Source organism: Solanum stenotomum, chromosome 3 (genome assembly GCF_019186545.1).
Source record: "Solanum stenotomum isolate F172 chromosome 3, ASM1918654v1, whole genome shotgun sequence".
NCBI lineage: Eukaryota > Viridiplantae > Streptophyta > Magnoliopsida > Solanales > Solanaceae > Solanum > Solanum stenotomum.
Window position 1 is genome coordinate 9053404 of NC_064284.1, and position 22917 is coordinate 9076320.

The window sequence follows — 22917 nt, forward strand, 5'->3', positions numbered from 1 at the left end:
TTTGAATGAACTGATTGAATTTTAAGTTTAACTTTTAACACATTTAATAATAACGAATACAATCAAACTTAGTTATAATATCCATTGGCTGTAATAACATTTTTATTATAACGGCCTGATTTTTCATTTTGTATTTTACCTATAATAACAATGTTATTCATTATAGTGACACATAATATAAGTTCGTTTGAATGGTAGGTAAACCAAACTTGTGCTAAAAGATTATCACGCAACAAAATGCACATGGTTGAATTTGATTTCATCAAAAAATTTCCTTGTTCGCCGGTTTTTGGTCATTGTTTTTGTGCAGTTGATTTTTTTTTTCATCACTAATGGAAACCGAACCTCCACTAAGAATGTCCAACCCATACCCATTAGACAAACAAATTACTTTACTCTTTATTTTTATTTGTTTATTATGTGAAGTTTAAAATAACATATAAAAATGAACGAGAAAGTATTGTTTTGCTATTTCATTTAATCAAGTAAAATATAATATGACAATAATTATCAAACAAATAAAAGGAGGGAAGTAGCGAAATGGCGCGACGCTTAACGTCATTAGCACCACGATGTCGTTTTGTTAGGCTAATAAACAGTCAAAACTCAATTAACGGATTTTCTTCAAGTGTAACTTCCTCGCTACAGTTTTCCCCACTCTCTATAAAAGGCTGAAAGAGAGAGAAACCAAATCCATAAAGCATTGCAACACAAAAGATACCGCCCACCGCCGGCACCGCTGCGATGCTGCCGGAGACACCTCCACCACCACCTTTACAGTAACTCTGTTAGATTTTCTCACGCCAATTTCTAACTCCATTCTAGAAATCAGTTTCCCGGTGAATTGTCGGTGAAAATGTCGGTCCACAGTAAGCAAAACCAGAACCAAACACGTGATATGAAGCACCGGGTACTCACATGCCTACACAAGCTTTCCGACCGGGATACACATTCGGCGGCGGCTTCTGAACTCGAGTCTATTGCTAAAACTCTTTCCCCTGAAGCAATTCCTCCTTTTGTTTCCTCCATTTCCGTCACTGATTCTTCGGATAAGTCACCAGTCCGTAAACAATGTCTCCGACTGATCTCCCTTCTTTCCGAGCATCATGGAGATTCTCTCTCTCCTCATCTTTCTAAACTTCTAACCGCCGTCGTCCGCCGACTCCGCGACGCGGATTCCGCCGTACGCTCTGCTTGCGTCACTGCTTGTGCGTCCATTTCGTCACATCTGACTAAACCTCCATTCTCCTCAATTATCAAGCCGTTCCTGGAAGCGCTTTTCACGGAACAGGAGATGAACTCGCAGATCGGTGCTGCTTTGTGTTTGTCGGCAGCTATCGAGGCGTCGCCAGATCCGGATATTGCCTGCTTGAGGAAGTCGTTGCCGAGATTTGAGAAGTTGCTTAAGAGTGATAGCTTCAAAGCGAAGGCAGCATTGCTTACAATGATTGGCAGTGTGATCGCAGTTGGAGGAGCTTCTAGTCAGCAAATTGTGAGGAATTTGGTGCCGTATTTGGTGGAATTCGTGAGTAGTGATGATTGGGCGGCTCGGAAAGCCAGTGCAGAGGCTTTGCTGAGGCTCGCGGCAGTTGAGGGAGACGCTTTATCTGAGTTTAAAGCACCGTGCTTGAAGACATTCGAGGCGAAACGATTTGATAAGGTTTGTAAATTACATTCAATTTATCTCCTCTTTTCATTGTTGGCTGATCCGAATCCAGTTCGATTTACCATTGATTGTTATCTATTTGGTACTATATTTCGCCAGATACTTAAAGATGATTGATTAAATTGTACAGGTAAAGGCAGTGAGAGAAACAATGAATCAAATGTTGGAAGCCTGGAAGGGAATCCCTGATTTGTCTGATGATGGTTCCCCTCTTCCTTTGTCAAATTCCTCTTCCAAAGGTATTTTCACCCTATCTTCGCTCTAACGTAGTTAGGTTTAGTGTATTATTTCACATTAATTACCTTTGGTGCATTTTTGTCAAGTTCAAGATCATACTTTCCCCCAGTTAGACTGTAGTTGATGTACTTTGTATGCGTCCTAGTTCCTTATTTTGTGTCCTTTTGATAAACTTGTTGGTTTTCTACTCTTTTCTTAATCATCCGTCAGGCAAGAATATTGTTGTACCTTGATTTTTTCCCAAATTAGTATATGTTTTTTATTTACTTTTTTTCGTAGTTTTTCTTTTTTTTGTTCTGGGAGGATGTTAATCACTGAATTTTCTGATTTGGTCACTCTTGTGCTAAATTACGGATCATCTATGCAAGTGGTTAGCTGTTAGTTACTTTGTTCCACATTTCATCAGTTCCTTTTTGTTCATAAGATCTTTTGCTACTGCTTTCTATATTTTAGTATGCTGATGTTGTTTTGTCTAGTTTAGTTTAGTTTAGTTGCTTCTTTTTTTTTAGTTTTTTCCTTGGGGTAGTTTAATTTCTTCTTAAAAACTTTTCATCTTTAATACTCATTGCTTGTGAATTTGAATCAATTTGTATGTTTTCCATGTTGTGTCCTTGAAATAGAAAATGCAAGTGATGGACGTTATCCTCCTGGTCTGAAGACTTCCAGGGCTGTGAGCTCTAGTGCTCCTAGTGTAAAAAGGCCATCTAACAAGTCCTCTGTAGCAGATAATTCCACTGCTCCTGCTGCCCACAAAGGTCCAGCAATCTTTCGCAAACTTGATCGCAAGAAGCCATGGAAAGTTGAAGTTTCTGCTCCTCATGGTTCTTCTGCGGATTACCACCAAAACAAAGATGGGATACAGTTGCGCAAAGACGAGGAGTTGGAAACACATACACAACCTGGAGTCAAACGTACTCTTTTTAGTAAGATCACTAATGAAACCAGGAATAGTGTGGTGAAGGTTGGATGTCGTGTGGTTCCATATCAAGATGAGATATCAGAATCTACTGTAGTTGTGAGCAATGAAACTGAAGATCTCTGTAGGAACCCAAAAGATTGTGAAGATCTCTCGCTGATCCGGAAACAACTTGCTCAAATTGAAACTCAGCAGTCCAATTTGTTAGATCTTCTCCAGGTAATTTTCTAATATTTGACGAAATTCTGCTTCTATGATTCCTATTCATAATGGAAGTGGTGTGTGAATGAAAGTATCAATCGGAGAAAAAGAAGTACAACAAATATGAGTAAGATGCATTAACTTGCCTGCACTTGTTTTATGTTTAATACCAAAGTTCTTTTCCTTGCTTCCCAAGATATACACTGAAAACAGGAAATATAGAAGGAAATTAGTCCTTGTATAGTACCAATTTTTTATGCTGCGACATATGCTTTTACTTCAATGATTGAATCCTGCAAAGAGCCCAAAATTTTAACTTTCTCTGGTCTTATGCTAGTTCCTTTGGATCTTGATTAAAAAACATATATCAGTTCCCGTTGGATCAAAATGCTGCTATATGCAGCTCCCGTGTTTACTTTGTAAGATATTCCAGCCTAATTATCAATTTCAGCTCAGTGTGCATTGGATTTTTTTATAATATATTGAGCATAGAAATGCTCTTAATCATTATTCCATAAATCTTAGTTCTCCTGATTAGTCCATAGATGCTTCCTTGAGTATTTTTCTCAAACTTCTTCTTCTCTTTGTATATATAGAAATTTATGGGGAGCTCACAAAGTGGCATGCATTCTCTGGAGACACGTGTACATGGTCTGGAACTGGCATTAGATGAAATCTCATTTGACTTGGCTATGTCAGCCGGAAGGATGTCAAATACCAACTCTGCATCCATGTGTTGCAAGCTACCAGGTGCAGAATTCTTGACTTCAAAACTTTGGAAGAAAACAGAAGGTCGTGGTGCAACTTCACACTTCTCTGCTTCTGGTGGAACCTCATCATCAGCAGGTTTAATAAGCAATGTAGCTGGTCAGAATGGAAATGGTGAAAGACTTAAGTTGGAGAATAGGACATACCGACTCCATAGTAGTCGTGGGTTTATTGTGAACCCATTAGCTGAAACTCATGGTGATCCACAGAGAATTTCTGAGCCTTCAGTTGGTGGAGTTTCAAAAAGTTTGCGAAATGGTGTATGATGGTTTATGTCAGGTACTTCGGTAATATTTCATATTTTTCCATTAATTTATATGTATAGTAGAGAACATGGATTTTTGTGCTTGGAATACAATGGTCACATATATTGATAAAAGTATGTAATTGTGATTTGGGTGCATAAGCAGTTTCTGTTGCCTATATTGGGGCTACCCTCTCCTGAGCATGACGTGCTTTCAGGAAGTGAATGACCACACAGGACACTTCTTATTCGTCATTACTTTTGTAACAACCAACTGTAGAGTCCTCCTTTAATCCATTCCCGTGATTTTTCATGTGAGGGGGTTGTTGGGAGGATTGCAATAATTGTTGTTAGTAATCAGTGCACACTGGGGATAAGTTGATAACCCCAAAGAAAATGTGCAGTTGTTAAAAATTTATAGCCAACACATTTTCATTAGGAAGTTTTTTACTTTGCACCTTGGCCCTGGATATTGTGTGCTTCACAAATATATTTTTTTGAGTGGAGGAACGTACACTGAAACAGTTTACCACCGTTGCTTTTGTTTCTAGGTTTGGAGACTGCATGGACTCTTGAGCATTGTAGTAGAGGATTGTCAAGAATGAAGCAGGAAGCAGTTTCTTACTAGAACAACTATTATTTTGTGCATTTTCGGCCTCGGTTATTCACTCAGTAAGCTTTGCCAAGTGCACTATAAACTATCCCACATCATTCAAGCAAACTTTCTTCAGAATTAGTGTTACCTTTTGATGTTCTACTTTTTGATATTTCAAAGTACGAAAAGGAAAGCCAGACCACTGTATGGCAGGTTTGGTATGAACGTTGGCCTTGTATAGAAGAATATTTCGTTTATTTCATAATTTGCTAAGAACTAGCTAGCTTTCTTTTTGATGCATTGAATAGGGTTTGAAATGATATCAGAATATGTAAATGATTGTTGCCAGTGTGTCTATATTGATGATGCCCCATGGTGGAACCATGAATTGTGAGAAGGGAATTCAAAAAATTTCAACCTGCGATATGAATAATTTGTTTAAGTACAGTACCTTACGTCAAATAAATTCAATTGTTTTTGTATTTACGAAAACAAAAATGTTTTTTGGAGTCCCGTGGGCCTGAGAGAGATGACCTTTCCCACCTAATTTAACCACAACTGCAACCCAACTACCCAGACAGCTTAATAATCGTAAGTACCAATTATAATTAGTCTTAATTGGTGAGGACAGTCATAATTCAACTGACCACGCGGCCAATCAATTGGCTAGCCATGCTTGTATACCTTTTTTCTTATAATGCTATAAGTTCTAGTTGTACACTGGTCAAATGTTATGCAATTTTGTTTATGCGTCTCATAAACATCAGGCAGTTCATAGAGTTATTGAAGACTTGGTGGTGCACAATGATGCCGTAAAAAGAACATAAAAAAGATGACGGAAAATTATGGAAACAAGAACTTAAATGGAGATACATTTCTTGTCTTGTAATTTGGGTAGAAAACAAGAAAAGAAAGGAATAACATTTGACGTTTCTTTCAAGAATTAATAATTTTGGGTCCAAGAGGAAAATTGATTCCCTCCTTTATTTTCTTTCCACATTTTTTACTCAAACCAATCAATAGAAGGGGAAAATTTAGAGGTTTACTTCATTTCTCTTGCTTTCTTTAGTTTCCAGGATAAGTAATACTGTGTATTCTATAATTTCAATTCACACATGTGAATTTCAAACATCATTCCAACTACATTTTTAAAACGATCATCAGTTGCTATAACTAAATAGGTATCGCAGAATTATATCTCCACAATTATGTGGCCGGGAACAGAAAAGACGGAATGTAAACCATCCTCGTGTAGAAGTTATTGCATCACTTAAAAAAGATTCAGAACTTATAGCATGACCTCAGCTAGCAACGCGATGTGGAAGTGCAGGACTTCTCAAACCATCATTCTTGCTGCTGCAGGACTTTAGATCCTTCCTTCTCAACCCTCTACATGAAGGAAATGCTCACATATCAGATAGCTGACTAGTTGAGCTAAAAGTTCATTAAACGACGTGTAACGCTGGAACAATGCTTAATTAATAGTCAGACGTCAAAATTAGCACATCAGTACAGAATACCAAAGACATAAAAAAGAGCGAGCAAGCAGAATGCAGAACTGAAAAGCAAAGAGCACAGGGACTTGTAGCCATAAGCCGGAGGGATTATAATTCAACTTTCATTAGAACCATTGACAACACGGTAGTAAGAAGGTCCAGTTTACTTGAGCAGTAGCACAGATTCACCTTTGAAGCAACCGTACTTATCACCATAAATGAAAGGAAATGACATCATACATCAACAAATCTTCTAGAACTTTGATTTATCGTTCAATATTTACACAGAATTTTGGTCACCTATCAGAAATTAGTGCTTAAAGTAGATAGGAAAAGAACTCTTGTAGAACTTCTATTCATAGTTCAATTTTTACACAGAATTTTGGTCACTTGTCAGACATCAGTAGTTGTAGTAGATAGGAAAAGAACAGAACAAGCAACTATCCAACTATACTAGAATAGAACAATTATGGAATAGATTTACGACATTTATTTAGGCTAAACGGAGTGCAGGTAAGTAGTTCATGTTTGAAATCACACAGTGCAGTGGCACCCAAACCCAACATACTATTGAAGCAAGAAGTACAACCCTAAGGCAACATACGAGCCACTGCTTTCGTGCTCCAATAATTGGTAATCTGGCATCAGAAACTATCCTTAATTACATTCCACGGAAAGATTGAGCTGTGAACAACCATAACCTAGAAACTTATATGAGCTTCAGAATATATATATTGATAATGAGTTTAACCAATCTCTTATAATAGCTGTTTTGAGTTATTATCCATTTATCGCATCCTTTTCCAGTTCATACGGAAAGCTAATGATTTGTAGAAACTCTTCCAGTTTACACCCAACAGTTCAATGACAAATAAAAGGCAAACATTTCTTCGTTTTACATGTTGATGTTATATACTTATACTACATATCCTATCAACCATAACACAAATAAAAGACGGATAACATACTATTCAGGTCATATAATCACAAACTCTTATGTCAATCATATATGATTACAAGAACACAATTGGTATAAAAAGGGCGATCTTCCTTTAATAAAAAACGAAGAAAAAGAATAATCTTTTGGTATTCGTTTAAATTTAATGAGGAAAAGAGGTTTTAGGGTTTATCGAACTAAGAAATCACAGAGAGATGAGGATTATTGGGATTACCGATTGTCGGTTATGCCAAGAGAGACCACGGTAGACGTTGGCGGAGAAAGTGGCGGCGAAGAAAATGGTGGCAACACCCAGCCTCGCCGAGAAGGCTTTAAATGCCCAATCTCCTGCTTTACTCACCACTCCCATAGCACACAACTCTTCACCTCGCTTTTCTTATTTTTCACTCGCACTCTTTTTAAGAAAATAAAAAGGCTGAGTGTAAAATAAATATAAAAAGTGATAAAAAAAAATTTAAAATTAAAGTAAAAGAAAAAATAAGATAAATAAATTGAAATTATAATCATATCTAAGTGCCATAGATAAAATTTTAAATCAAAATCGAAGTTGGATTATATAAATTTGAGAAAGTGTTTTACATTTGTTTTCCAACTTCATCTTGATAAATTTCAAATAAAGCAGTTGATATGGTGGAAGCTCAGTCAAAATATGATTTTTGGGTGGAATTTGTAGCGTCAACCCATTGGGTTTATCATTTTTCGAATTTCTTCCGTGTAATCAAATACAACTTCATTTCAATTTCAAATAAGTAAAAAATATGCTTTATCGTCCTCAAGACGTATTTTCTTATTCTTTTTGACTAGTATAAGCTATCTTCGGTTTTACAAGGTTTTCAAAAAGGGAGGTAGGATTGTTGTTTATTAAAGAGTAGATAGATTAGTGAAATATAAGGCTGGATTGTCCATTTGTTTGAGGAGTTGTAAGCCAAACAGTTTAAATAAGCAATGGTGAGGCCAAAACTCCGCCATAATAGTCATCTTAGAAATCAACACATGTTTAAATCAGACAATTGAGATTCTTATATATTGAAAATAATTAAAACATTAACTGTAAACAATGCCAAGTTCATATATTATATATATATCATAGCAGGACAGTATTGAAACAAAAAAAACATCGTCAACCTATTAAATATTTTATCAATTCAATCAACTCTCAGTCCTTATCCTTCACGACCTTCTGGAAATGATCTCCAAGGGTGGAAAGAACATCATGGATTTCTGCTGCCACTACTCCGTGTTGGCGTGAACTCTTTATTCACTTCCACCACTTCTTCTCAGACAAAGATATTAGCTGCCAAAATATAAATAGAGAACGATGAGCAAACCAAGTGATCAGGGGGTTCAAACCGAGAGTCAAGAGTAAGAAATTACTCATCAATGATGCCGTCAGTTCTTTATCTTCCAATAGAGAAACATGAATGGAGACATATTCATACAAACTGAAAGCTAATAGAACAAATTACGTGCTCTACAGTGAAAAACCCCACAACAATGACAGGAGGTAAACAACACCAACATACCCAATGTAATCCCACAAGTGTGGTTTAGGGAGGGTAAAGTTACGCAAACCTTACCCCTACTTCGTAGAGATTGAGAGGCTGTTTCGGATGGACCCTCGGATTGAAAAAAGAAAAAAAATTCAAAGCAGTTTAAAAAGGGGAATACAGAAGGGAAAGCAGTAACAACGAAATAATGCGAAATGGAAAACAGTACACAACATACAAAAGAAAGAACACTAACAACAGCAAAATAATGTGATAACCAAAGCACAAACAAACACAGGTGATAATTGAATTTGAAGAACAAGAAATTACGAGAATATTGCTAATACTACTGGTAAAAAAAGTAGGTAATGACACGAGGTAAACATGTGACTTTTTTTATTCCTTTGTCACTTGAGCTAGGCGTCCACGGCATGGTATTTTAGAATCCTAGGAACTGATAATTTTTGTGAAGAAGTAGAATTAGCAGGTCCAAAATTATTCCTCGATTTGCAGCTTATTTATACAAGTGTCGGTATAATTCCCATGTGAAATCCATTCAGAAGAACACTCCATATCTGACTCCAAACTGCACAGACATTTAAGTTCTCTTTTCTGTCATAAATATATAAGCAGTTAAAATTACATCAAAAGTTGACACTTCTTTGTTTCTTTTGGATGGGTGGGAAGTAAATGACAACAGATACCTGAGTTGTCACATTCCACGTATTAACCTTATATATGAAAATAAATGTAAACTTCTATGCATATACAAACATGGACATGTAGCAGAAACATCTACGAGGATAAATAGAAGAATAACCAACCTGTCGTGCAACCTGTGCCATTCGGCGACTGTCCCGTGATGATTCTGTCGCTGAATTTGACATTTTTGGCTCTACATGACCATTTAATTTTTCTCCATTTAATTCCTTTGGAGAGCTCTTCTCAATTGGAGCATTCTCTTCTGATACACTCAACTGCTCTCTCTTCCTCTTTCTTTGAAAGGTGTATTTGATGACTCTATCTTTCGGAGTTTGGCTAGGAACTTCACCATATACATCAGCTATCTTTGACAATGAGTTTCCTGGCTGACTGCTAACAGTTACAAAATCAGGTCTGTCGCTATGAACCGCTAAGTTCTCCAAGGATCTACTTTCTTGTCTGGGGGAGTCCATTTTTGCCATCACTAACTCATCACTGACTGTTGAATTTAGAACACTAGAAATTTCAGCAGACTGCGGTTCATTTCCGGAAATTTCAGTGAACCCCAGCTTCTTGCCTGGTTCAGTTTTTTCTATCAGCAAGCTGTCGCTCATCTGAGAAGGATCTTCACCAGGAGCACAATCTCTATCAGGGCTGGAGTGAGCTATCAAGACACCAGCATTTGATGTTTTATCAATATTAAGGAAATGATCAGGACTGCTTCTTGGAGAAGGATAATCGGCTTTCCTATTTCTCATAGCTCTTCTTCTTTTTCGGCGAAAAGATTTTGAAATCTGTGATTCATTTCCATGCATTTCAGTGAATCCCAGCTTCATATCTGGTTCATCTTTTCCTATTGACAAACCATAGCCCATATGAGAAGGATCTTGATCAGGAGCACCATCGCTAGCAGGGCTGGAGTGAGCAGTCAAGCTACCAGTGTTCGACGTTTTATCAATATTCAGGAAATGGTCAGGACTGCTTCCTGGTGAAGGATAACCAGCTTTTCTATTTCTCATAGCTCTTCTTCTTTTTCGGCGAAAAGATGTTAGCAGGTGCCAGCTGCTAAGCAAGTCATCTGCTTGTTGAATATTTTCCTGTGGATTAACCACATCATCGATCTTATTAATAGGTGCTGAATAGATCCCTTCACCTTCATCTACTGCATTACCATTTTCATTTTTAGTTTTTTCAACTCCTTTAGAAACAGATAAATCTCCATCTAAAAGGTTTCCTTCACAAGCACGAATTCTCTGTGTACACCCATTTCTGTATAGCTCTGGCACTTTACTTCTCAAAATTATAGAGGGTAAATCTGGACCTGAAATGCTAGGTTTTCCAAGTTGAACCATTTTGCTACATGACTGATGGCCCTGATTTTTCGGCTTCATATTCGTAACTTCTACGTTAGAAATTGTCATAGACTCCTCCTGTGATTCATGAGGCAACACAACTCTGTTCTCTTCGTGTAGTTCTCCAGGAGGAGCAGTGTCAATATCCTCTAAGTTACGTACTCCTCTCTCTTTGCAGCTTGTCACCCTCTCAAGATCTGCCTGAACTTCCCTCAGCTCTACTCTGAGATCACTCACAATATCTTCTGCTTCCTGAAGTTGAGCTTCAAGTTCTTCAATCTTTCTCTGTTGACTCAAGGACGTCAACTCTGCTTCACTAATCTGTTGCAAAAGAATAAGTAAAAACTTATGAATACGCGAAGCACCAGTAAATAGCATGTTAACTCATGGGGAAAAAGGGGGGGAAAAGTATTAAGCAAGAGTTACAAAGAGTATCCAATCACTGGTGCTATCTCTAAAAATGCACCAAAAAACGAAATGTTAATCTAATTTGTACAAAGGAATTTTCTACTACTCTGAACGCTCTCTTGTTCCTTTATACCAATGCGAAAGGTGGTTTTCAGTTTTGTGTCAAACTTATATATGTCGAACCTGTAGATGCTGTTGAACAGCTTTCTGATGATTACTGAAAGCATCATACTTGATAACAGAAACTTTACGGTCTCAATAATTTAACCCAAACACCTTATTTCAGATTGACAAGACAATTTTTGGAAGCCAAATTGTAAGACAGAAAAAGTGCTGCTTGTTATGTGGTCAATTACCTTAGACCTACACACAGACAGTCCAAGTGAGGAGTATACTGACACTGAGACAGATAGTTCAACATCACTGATCAACACATATCCTCCGAGCCTAAATGTCTCTCTTCACTCCAGAAAGTTCCAAATTCATTTTAATCATTTCTTTAAAATGCATCTGTCAATTCTAGAGCTCAATGAAGGTTTGGAACCTTAGTAGCAAATGGAATCAAACTAACAAGTTTATCTGGTGCCAAGTCAAAGTTGCCCAAGACTGTGTCCATGCAAACATACATATAAAACGAGATTAATAAATCCATTGGCATGACCAGTGATTATGCTAACCAGTCAAGAAAAAATTTCTTGAAGAAGGAAAGAACATGTGACAAGGATTTTTGAGGTGCATATCAAAATGATCATATCAAACAAGAAAACAAAGAGAATTGTATAGATAGCACTAGTAACAAGATTATAACCTTAATAAACTAATCCAGTGGACTGACACTAGCTTCTATCCTATAATTTTAAGTGACTATGAACTTCTATCTAAAAGCAAGTCAACAGCCAAAATGGTAAGACCGTGCGCACACAAGGAGGAAGCAGGTCACCTCTATGTGCATTTGTGAAGTTTGGACTCCTAAGTGCCGATGTCTCTCAATGGATATCATAGAAGCTTAGAAGCCTAGGTTACAACCGAACGACAATGCTGATATACAAAATTACTGGGTAAACAAAACGAACTGAAAAGAAAGACAACACTTCATTTAAGATGAACTCTTGCAGAGGAGGTAAGAGGTCCCAAAAGATTTAAAAAAGAGCCAAACATATCCTACAAATATCGCAACATATTCGAAACGAAAGGAAATTTTCCCAAGTTAATGAATTACACAGAGTCATTCCAATATAAAGCCCAAAACATTAGGGTCAAACAAGTTCTCAAGCACTCAGTCAGCGGCCCTTTTTATCCTAGGTCCAACAACCTCACATTCCACTACATCCAGCAAGGGATCTATTTCCTCTGGGCGTCCATGGCAGGTGCCACACAAAAACCGTAATTTGTCCCAATGTTCAACTGTTTTACCATTAAGACACTAATTACCTGCATGCCATCATCCTAAATACAAAGAAGCTGCACAACAGGAAGAGTCCTGAAACTCTGTGTAACCAACAGTTGACAGCCAACATTTTGATAACTCAATCCTTGAAAGGAAAAAGGGTGTGCAGGTGAATAAATCTTGCCCGTACTTGATTCCCGTCGTGCATCTTATTACAACCCAATATAGCTCAAAGTTCACAATCAGCAATTCATCATCTTTCTTTTATTGTCATTCTTTTGATAAGTCAATTATCCACCTTGTTATATTTTTAGGAAGAGACAGGACTTTATATCAAGGAAGAGGATTTCCCTCAGTACCCAACCACCCATTTGAGTAGAGATAACAATTCAACCCCATTGAGAAGTCAATTATCCACCATGTTATATTTTTAGGAAGAAACAGAAATTTGTATCAAGGAAGAGAATTCTCCTCAGTCCCTCTCCACTCATTGAGTAGAGATAACAATTTAACCCACCCTCAAATCTGATGGAAAACAGAATTAAATGATGATCAAATGCTCAGATAAATTTAGGTCCGGGATCCAGAGCCTCCCTTATTACCTACTGACCTTTACTGTTGACCTCTTCAACTAAAATTAAATCAGTAGAGCATGTTAAATTTCTCCTTGGAATCTTATTAGATACATAAGTAACAGGTGAAAACAATGCCAATTAACACAAGTGAATTGTTCACAAATAGCATTATTCTCCTCAAAAGTAAACTGTCCAAACATCTATAAAATTGAGGTTAGTATGAGTTTATTAAGTCTAATGGTAACTTATAATAGAAAAGAAATATCATGTTTAGTAGGACAGGTGTAACTCTATTTACTAACATGTAAAACTTGACTCAAAATTTCATCAATTTGCACATATTTCATAACCAACTGATAAATATGTGAACATTGTTGAGTGAGATGTTTGGAAATCCTCTTCCAAGTTCAGTTTGTGGCATTGTAATTTCTAGAACCCATCACAGCTGGCATTCCTTTAGAAAGCGCAAGACTGCCCATGAGGAGAAAAGGCACACATAAACAAGTAGGCAGACAAGCTATACCAGCTGGAAACCAAGCTGTAGCCGTTTTCTCAAGGTGGTCTTTGGGACAGCTTGCACGGACCTCGACAATTCCACCAGGTACCTGCTACCTCCTACCGGCACAGGCACCAAGTAACTTTGCACTAAGGGTTGAGTGAATGGAAAGAAATCACTTAGTTTTTTTGCCTCTACTAGGATTTGAACTTAAAGCCTCATGGTTCTCCCCTTAAGCCACACACTTGGGTGCAAAACCAAGTTGTAGCCTTTGACTACCTTCATGAATCAAATAGATCTTAAGCTCTAAATTCATCGTAGAAATTTATTTTCCTAGCCCCATCATCAAGAACATAAATTGAAAATTCCAGTGATGCCTTTGCTTGTGATACCCTATCATCACCCTCTCTTATTTTTTTGGAAGTATGTACCTGTTGATCTCGGGAAATATCTGGCTCAAGTTCTTTCGACTTATTGGAAAATACATGTACAAAACCTTACAAGAACACAAAAGACAAAATAAGACAATTACTTTGACCTTTTCACTTAAATGATAAACCTTTTTTCTCTGTCATGAAACAGGAAGAAAAAAGTGAATAAAACGTTTAGATGGTGATGCCCTGCCCTAGTGACAGACGATTTGGAATGAAAGAGAAAACAAAAGTTCAAAAACATGGAATCACAAAAGGAGAAATGAACAACAACAACATACCCGGTGTAATCCCAAGAGAAATCATTTTTGAAAAATTAAAATGTTATTGCTCAAATAGAGGGGGGAAGAAGAAATAACATTTCTAAAGCCATTGACATTCTCAACTGAATATCAACATGAAAGACCAAGAAGCATGATCACAATTGAAAAAGATAGAAATGACTTAATCCATTACTGAACAAGTTATGAATTTGATTGACAAAACAAAGGTACAATATTTTTCTACATTTCGTTGATTCCAATTTAAAACAAAATAGACCAGTTATCCTAATAAAGTTTATTACAATAGCGTTGGAGCTTATAAAATCACCTCCTTCCCCACTTCTACCAAAACCAATCACAGAGAGAGAGAGAATGAGAGGAAGGGAAGAACAGAATCAAGAAGAACATTACCACATAATCTGGGAGAAAAAGCATTAAAGATTGTTACCAGACCTGAATATGTGGTATGATAATAGTTAGACATTTGAAACGATAGAATACTGAAGTATCATTACCTCAAGCAATTTACTTCACTCTCAGCCAATAAATGTAAAGCTAATGTTTCCATCCTAACCACCACTCCAGGCCAGAAAACAAGAAAAGGAATAGGAAGGAAGAAAGACAGATGTTTGAACTACACTGAACAATCGACGAGAGGTCCTACTCAGTAATACTCCTTGATCAAATTGATACTTGCCTTTTGAAAATATGTGGTGAAACTTCAAAATGTATAGTATCTCGAATAGAGAATTTTGGAAGTCTAAATGTCTACCCTTTGAGTACCCAAACACTTTCAGCATTTGCAAACATATTCAGGTTTCAAAGAAAAAGATGAGAATAACCAGACCTATTGCAAGCGGACATCTAGTAAAAATTACATACCTTCTGAAACAAAAAAGTTCGTTTTGAAATTGAATAAGTCAAAATTCCATCTGCCGTGGTACATGACATATAGCAGAGACTCAACTTTTATGAACAAGACACATACTCAAAGAAGCAGAGTATAAGCAAATATTACAACCACAGCGAAACAACGTCGCCTTACTGAACAAGACACAGCATTTTCTCTAGTCTAAATCGCCTTTAAAACAAATTGAAATCTTAGGAGCAGAAAACAGGGGTAACAACATTAGTGTAAGCATCAGAAAAATAAACATTACTAAGAGTACAAGAGCTACACAAAAACCTAATTGAGTTACTAGGTCACAGCACATAATTTTTGAAATTTCCTGTCTCCACCAAGGGAGCCTGAAAAAAGGTGAAAGAAAATCAGCAAGAGAGATGATCATACTTTCTTTTACTCAAAATTCTTTACACATTACTAAAACTAGAACGATCCCTTGAGCAGACTGACCAACTCATCAACAAAGTACTCAGCATAACATCAATCAACTCATTAACAAGTTATCTACCTATCAATCAATCAACTCATTAACAAGTTATCTAGCTATCAATCAATGACAAGGGGAAAAAAGAACATTTACATCACTACTAGACAAGTCAAGAATCAATTTTACCACAAAAATCAAGTTCAATCAACCAACCCAAAAAACCCAAATGAACACACATTGAAGAGCACAACAATCAAGAAAACTCAATACTTCAAAACAACACACTTGTCAAGAAACACAAAAAAAATCACCTTTGAATCCATCATCTGTTTGAGACGCAAAAGCATCCCAAGCCCCTCCTCTTTCGCCACTTGAAGTTCATGCTTATAACGAACAGCCTTCTGTTCGGACGACATAATCCTCGCCGCCGCTTCCTTCGCCGTATTCAAAATTATATCCGCATAAGCCCTTTTCAAAGCCGTCAGTCTCTGCAACCCAATAAATCAAAATTCAAAAAAAAAATCAAACCCACCCAAAAAAAAACATCAATGAAACTAAATTAACCGTTACAACCATCAAACAAAACTTAAAATACGATCAATATCGTTTTCCATTATCACAAAAGTACTCAAATTTAAAAATAGTTTTTTTTAAAAAAAAACAGGTAGTTAGAAAGTTGTAAGTAGTGGTTGAGTTGGTAGCGCTGCCGTGAGAATCCGACCAGATTGTCGGAATGTCGGCGCCGGGCTTACCTCATCGGTGTCCATTTCGGTTTTCCGTTAAAGCATCGACGGGGTTGCGGTTTTAAGGTTTTTCAGACCGAAGTATTATAAAAGAGAAAGAGGGGAAGGTGGTTTTTTTTCTTTCTTTTTTTTCTCAGCAGCTGTCTGTTATGAACTGAATGTTCTGTTGTGTGGTTCTGTGAATGTACGTTTATACCCCTGAGAAACGGGTCGAACTACGAGACCGCCACCGTTATGTGACTGGGGGCAGTTTTTGTCTTTTCGGCTTGTAGAATTTGGTTGCCTATGTGCGCGCGTCGGAAAAGGTATGGGTCCCACGGTCCGATGGTTTTGGATGACGTGGCAGTATTGGGTTGTTCATCTGTGGTGGCTTAGAGACACGAGGTTGAAGTTTGGAGGGAAAGTAGATCTCAAAATGGCCCCACTTTCATTTCCTTAATATTTAGTTTTTTTATACGTTAGTTTTATTAATTTTTAAAATATTAAAAAGAATATTCATTCGGTGTCCGGAAAACTCTACCCGAGGAATAAAATATTTTCTAACAAAGGCGACTTTGTATTCGAGAGGACTTAAACCCCAAGCCTCTAGACAATGATGATAGAGTACATATCGCTTCACCAGAAGTCACAACCTTTGTTGGTAATATTCGTGGGACTTATGCCTCAAGACTTCTCATATCCCGTGGTAAGTTAAATGCTCCATCTTATGTCATACTTTTAAAAAAAAGGAAAAAATTATTCTATTACACAAATATTTATATCATATTTAAGAATTATTCTTATAGTTTGAAATAATTATATATTATCTCATTAATTAATAAATTTATATAAAATTTCAAGTTAGATACATATATTCTTATTAGCAGATACATTCTGAAATATAAATACATAGGGAGAGATGTGAGTGAGAGCGGAGAGAGACGAACGAGCGAAAAGTTTGTGTATCTCAAATACACATGAATCGCACTATATACATGTATATGTGATATCATATACATTCCGAAATATAAATACATAGGAGAGAGGTGAACGAGAGAAGAGAGAGACGAGCAAGAGAGTCAGATACATGTAAATTCACTTATATACATTGTATATGGAATAAATTACACTTGTTTTTTTACCCCATCAATCTGAAATATATATATATCTAAATGCGTCTGATATATGTATTTAAAGATCAAAATTTAACACGAATAATAATTTTAAAAACTCACAAAAAATATATATAATCAAACTCTAAACTAGTAAAATTTGTATTATTTTATCCTTCAAAAAACTGTTCTCAAACACTTCAAAGTGCAAACATACACTGAATATTGTTTTCACTTGTGAAAGTTAGTTGCGGATTTACTATGCAGGAGTGTGACTTGTTTCCAGATGGAGTGTTTAGGTCCTATCAACAATTAGTTGACCTTTGTACTTTAATTTGTTTATTTAATTTCAATTTGAGGTTGACTTTAAATAAATAATCTTATGATTTCAAATTAAAAATAAGTGAAATGTATTAAAATATTTTTAATCTTATAGTATTGAATATATTATGTAGACATTTATAATTAAAAAATCGTTAAAAAAATAAAGAAGAAAAGAGACATTGACTAAAAAAATATAAGACAAACAAAATTGAAACAAAAAAGCAATATATATTGATGATTGGTTGGTTCGATCATTAATAACATGACTTGAATAAAGGTAATTGACCTGCTACTCCATTTATTTTTTCTTTTATCCTCTATTCACTTTGGTACTTTTCTTAAAAATTATTTATTAAGAATTTATAATAGGAAATTTATTAAATGATATTTTATAATTTGACTATTAATATTTTATATAATTGTTCAGTGATTAGGATAATATTAAAAAAAATGAGTTTGATAAAATGGACAAGTAAGTTAAAAATATATATGAAAAACTAGTAAAGAAGAACGAAAAGATTATAAACTTATCGAAACTTTTTTATATTTCTCGTCAAACTTCAAGAAGACAAGAGTCTTTGGTTGAAAAATGAGGAAAGAGTTAGAAATTTAAATCAATCAAATAATAACAACAACAATAACATATCAGTATGTGGACTCCCAAATTGAATTTAAAGAGACTGCAATATATATAAGTTTTATTTTTAACTTATGTAGGATAAATAAAATAAAATTTGATAGACTTTCAATTTTGTTAAAAACGTTTGTCAAATACAAAAGTCAATCAAATAAATAATAAATGAAGCATATATATAAATACAACTAAATTTTTTTAAAAAAAAAAACAAATTTTAAAGCTCAGGCCACCCTACAGCCCCAACCTCCTCTACTACTCCCCCCCCCCCCCCCCCCCCCCCCCCCCCCCCCCCCCCCCCCCCCCCCCCCACACACTCAATAATGTCTCCTAAAATTATGTTTGGATAATATTTTTTATTTATTTATTAAATATTTAGAAATGATTAAAAAAATTATTTTATAGGATTATTTTTTTTCTATTTTCAGTTATCATATATGAGATAATGAGAATATGAAAAATTACCTTCAATAACATCCTAAATAAGATTTTTAATGTAAATCTTTTATTGCACTATTAATGAATGTAAGTTTAAATACTAAATAAAATTGACACTAACTCATATATAGTGCAAGAGACGATATGGTTTCCACACGATCGTCCACGAACACACACATATCCATTGAGGGGTCGTAGACAGTGCCGGATGTAAAATTTTTCATTGAGCGGTTCAAAAATAAGTAAGCACGGAGTAAGCTAAAATGTGATAAAAAAGGAGGCAATCTGAACTTGAACTAGCGAAGCCGAGAAGAGTTGGTTGAATCTTGAACCTACTTTATCACTAAACCAAGTCTTTAGCTTATGCGGATGGGGTTCATTATTAAATATAGGGGAAAAGGACACATATACCCCCGAACTATCATATGGTATGCAAATACCCTCCGTCATACTTTTGGGACATTGGTGTCTCCGTCGTCCAAAAACTAGAGCATATATGCCCTTTACTCTAACGGAAGACTAAATAGGGACACGTGGCGCAATCTTATCCGTCAATAAATATCGGATCGGTGGATAAGATTATGACACGTTTATGTCCGTTAGTATAAAGGGTATAGATGCTCTAGTTTTTGGACGGCATGGGCACCAAATATCCCAAAAGTATGACTGAGGGTATTTGCATACTATTTACGATAGTTCGGGGGTATATTTGTCCTTTTTCCCTTAAATATATACACGTAAATCGGTAAATCGATCATATATATACAGTGTAATTTTCCGATGAAGGGGTTCAAATGAACCTCCTCCGCTCCATGTAGCTCCGCCCCTGGTTGTAGGAAGTATTAAGTGAAATAGTCTATGTATGGTATTATTCCCTTTGTCTCTAATTACTTGTCCACTTTTGAATTGACACACCTATTAAGAAAACAATGATTGACATAGTGAGTTTACCATTTTACGCTATTAATTATGAATTTGATGAATTAAAAACTTAAGATTTTCAATAAGTTTTACATTTTTCAAAGTAATTAATTGAGGGTATAATAAGTAAAAAAAAAATTGTTCTTTCTTGATTTATCAAAATGGACAAGAGATTAGAGACAACTAAAAAATGAAAAGTGGACAAGTAATTAGAGACTGAGGAATATTTAGTACGTATTATGTTTGATAGAAATTTTGAGTCTATCTATAACTAATCAATGGATTATTGATTAGTTATACACCTTATATGGTATTGTAGGATGTATTACTAATACCTTCCANAGCTCCGCCCCTGGTTGTAGGAAGTATTAAGTGAAAGTCTATGTATGGTATTATTCCCTTGTCCCTAATTACTTGTCCACTTTTGAATTGACACACCTATTAAGAAAACAATGATTGACATAGTGAGTTTACCATTTTACCCTATTAATTATGAATTTGATGAATTAAAAACTTAAGATTTTCAATAAGTTTTACATTTTTCAAAGTAATTAATTGAGTATAATAAGTAAAAAAAAATTGTTCTTTCTTGATTTATCAAAATGGACAAGAGATTAGAGACAACTAAAAAATGAAAAGTGGACAAGTAATTAGAGACTGAGGAATATTTAGTACGTATTATGCTTGATAGAAATTTTGAGTCTATCTATAACTAATCAATGGATTATTGATTAGTTATACACCTTATATGGTATTGTAGGATGTATTACTAATACCTTCCATCCGTGGTATTAGTAAATAGTAGATAAGATTTAATACTATGGAATTAATCTATGTAAAGACAAAAATATCTCTCAAATTATTTGTTTATTTGCTTGATTTTATGTTTTATGTTTGTACTATTAGATTTATTTAAATAAATTAGCTTACAAATATTATTATTTAGAGAGAGTTGTTTGTTGCTAAATAAATGCAATACAAATCAATACAGTATTAAAATGTGAGTTGCTTAACATTTACTAATTGAAAAGGCAAACACGTTGCCACGTGATCTTTGTGATCTTAATTGAATGTATTATTTGTTGATATATATATATATATTTTAACCCTCCCTAGGAGCTCCTACCCCTTTTGCTCCCTTGGTGACTCAAACTCGCAACCTTCAGGTTGGAAGTGAGGGGTTCTTACCATCCGAGCAACTCCCTCTCGTCTTATTTGTTGATTTATATATATGTGTGTGTGTGTGATTTCTAATTATTTGTATTTTGAACAATTTATAAAATTGCATACATATTAAAACTACAACTTACAATTTTTATGTGTAAATATAGATGATTTATTCGATTTGATTATTGTTTACCATCTTTTGGGTTTTAAAAGTAATTGGTCTATCTTTTTTTAATTTGAAAATTGACGTTTTGTGAGTGATTAATTAATTAAGATGATCACTATTTACTCTCAAGTAATTCAAGTGAGAAAATAGCAAACATGGCAACAAAATTGTTCTTCTCCCAACTAGTTAGAAGACCATAAAAAAATCATAGTGTTCGAAAGTTATCTACCTTAACCCGATTATATGAAATAAACAAATCTTATAATAATTGAAGGGTATAATTGATTTTTTTTTTTGTAAATTTAATCCAAACACAAGATGAGGTGGGAAGCAATTAACCAAACACTTGATAAAAATACGTTGCACTACTAATTCGTGTGTTACTAATCCGTACGTTATTTATTTTTGTACCAAACAACCCCTCATAGTTCTTACAATAACATTTTCTTTCCCTGACCCACCTATCATGATCATCTTTTTATTAGAAATTATATGAAAAAAAATAAAACATCAAGATTAAAAGTTTAGTTTATCATTTATCGTGAGGAGTATTTTCTTTAAAAAGTGCCAATAAAGTCTTTTTATGATTTAACTGATTATGTCATTATTGTTTTCTTAAATAAGTACTTTTTGTGAGAATTATTTTGTGTTTAACTAATGAATTGAAAAAAAAACATTTGAATATCGATTAATATTTGATCAAACTTTCAAAAAGCGTTTCTAAATATATGTTCTCTAAAATGTTTTTAAAAATATTTTTGAAATTACTTTCTTTTAGCTTGTGAAAATAGCTTTTGCAACTCCGAAATTATTTGTTCTCAAAAATTTAATTAAATATCTCACTTTTTTAAAAAATAATATTTTTTGAAAAGAAAAAAAAAAACCTTTTGACCTTTCAAGAACTTGTCCAAAAACCTACAGATTTGAAATACTTCGAAAATGTTTTGCTACAAGTAATATTTGATCACTTTCACTTGCAAATTCTGAATAGCTAAATAATTTTGTTATATGTCCAAGTTGATTTGAAATGAAAAATCATTGTTACTATATATATAAAAAGAATAATCAGAGCAACTTTTAATTAAAATTATCAAAAAATCATAATATATATACTTGTGATTCAATTTTTTTTTTTTTAAATAGAATGATTCAACTTCTTTTCTTTTCACTAGAATCATTCAACTCTAAAACTTAAAGTTGATAGACAAGTGCAAAGAAGAGGAATATATAAAAAGTGTACATATAAAACTTTAGTGATATATGCTCATTTTAGTTACTCTATTAATTTACACAAGCTTTAAAGCTATTAACTTAAACTAGTTTTATGCAATTCTGAATCTTTACTAACCACATTTTAAAGTCATCATATTTATAAACAATAAAATTAATAAAAATTGAAGTAGCCTAATTCCATTTTTATATAATATGAGAATCATGATTTTTTTCCCTTGTGCATTAAGATTACACTTCTAATTCATTTTAAACACTAAAAATGAATTTATTTATTTATACATGTTTCTAAACATATTAATATATATATACAATTTATATGAGCGAGGTATATATTCATTACAATATCATCATTATAGGAATATATTTTGTGTTGAAATTTAATAAGCATTAATGAAGTTATTCTCTAGACAAAACACGAGAAACAAAATTACTGTTTTTAATGAAGTGGTTTAATGGTGAATCTTTAATGCTCCTATTTCGAGGGTTCAGATTTTCCGCCGCTAAGATATTTAACTTTTGCTTAAAACGCATTATTGAAAAAATATGTGAAATTACTCATTCGGGAACAAAATAACTTCTAATTAAGCTCATTTAATAGGGGTAATACTGTCATTTGTTAAAATCTACAGGTGTCATTGGGAATTAGCTGTTTTTCAGGTTCAATATTTAGGAAAAAACGAAGTTCTT

The 22917-nt window shown here is 34.6% G+C and overlaps 2 protein-coding genes and 1 long non-coding RNA gene across 3 annotated transcripts; 1 reads left to right on the forward strand and 2 right to left on the reverse strand.

The window, feature by feature from the left end:
- The first annotated feature begins 662 nt into the window (after positions 1-662).
- Positions 663-5069, forward strand: LOC125859383 (TORTIFOLIA1-like protein 3). Its single transcript, XM_049539123.1, has 5 exons — positions 663-1660; positions 1797-1905; positions 2524-3038; positions 3617-4067; positions 4584-5069. Exons 1-4 carry the CDS (start codon positions 857-859, stop codon positions 4052-4054), a joined length of 1866 nt encoding a protein of 621 aa, XP_049395080.1. The 5' UTR covers positions 663-856; the 3' UTR covers positions 4055-4067; positions 4584-5069.
- A 627-nt stretch (positions 5070-5696) lies between these two features.
- Positions 5697-7501, reverse strand: LOC125859394 (uncharacterized). Its single transcript, XR_007445769.1, has 2 exons — positions 7296-7501; positions 5697-6016 (listed from the first exon to the last, which is right to left on the reverse strand). It is a non-coding gene; the product is annotated as an uncharacterized LOC125859394 (long non-coding RNA).
- Positions 7502-8125: 624 nt separating this feature from the next.
- On the reverse strand, positions 8126-16401 carry LOC125859384 (uncharacterized). Its single transcript, XM_049539124.1, has 4 exons — positions 16266-16401; positions 15825-16001; positions 9393-10943; positions 8126-8375 (listed from the first exon to the last, which is right to left on the reverse strand). The coding sequence occupies exons 1-4, from the start codon at positions 16278-16280 to the stop codon at positions 8340-8342; spliced, it is 1779 nt and encodes a 592-aa protein (XP_049395081.1). The 5' UTR covers positions 16281-16401; the 3' UTR covers positions 8126-8339.
- Between the last annotated feature and the right edge of the window lie 6516 nt (positions 16402-22917).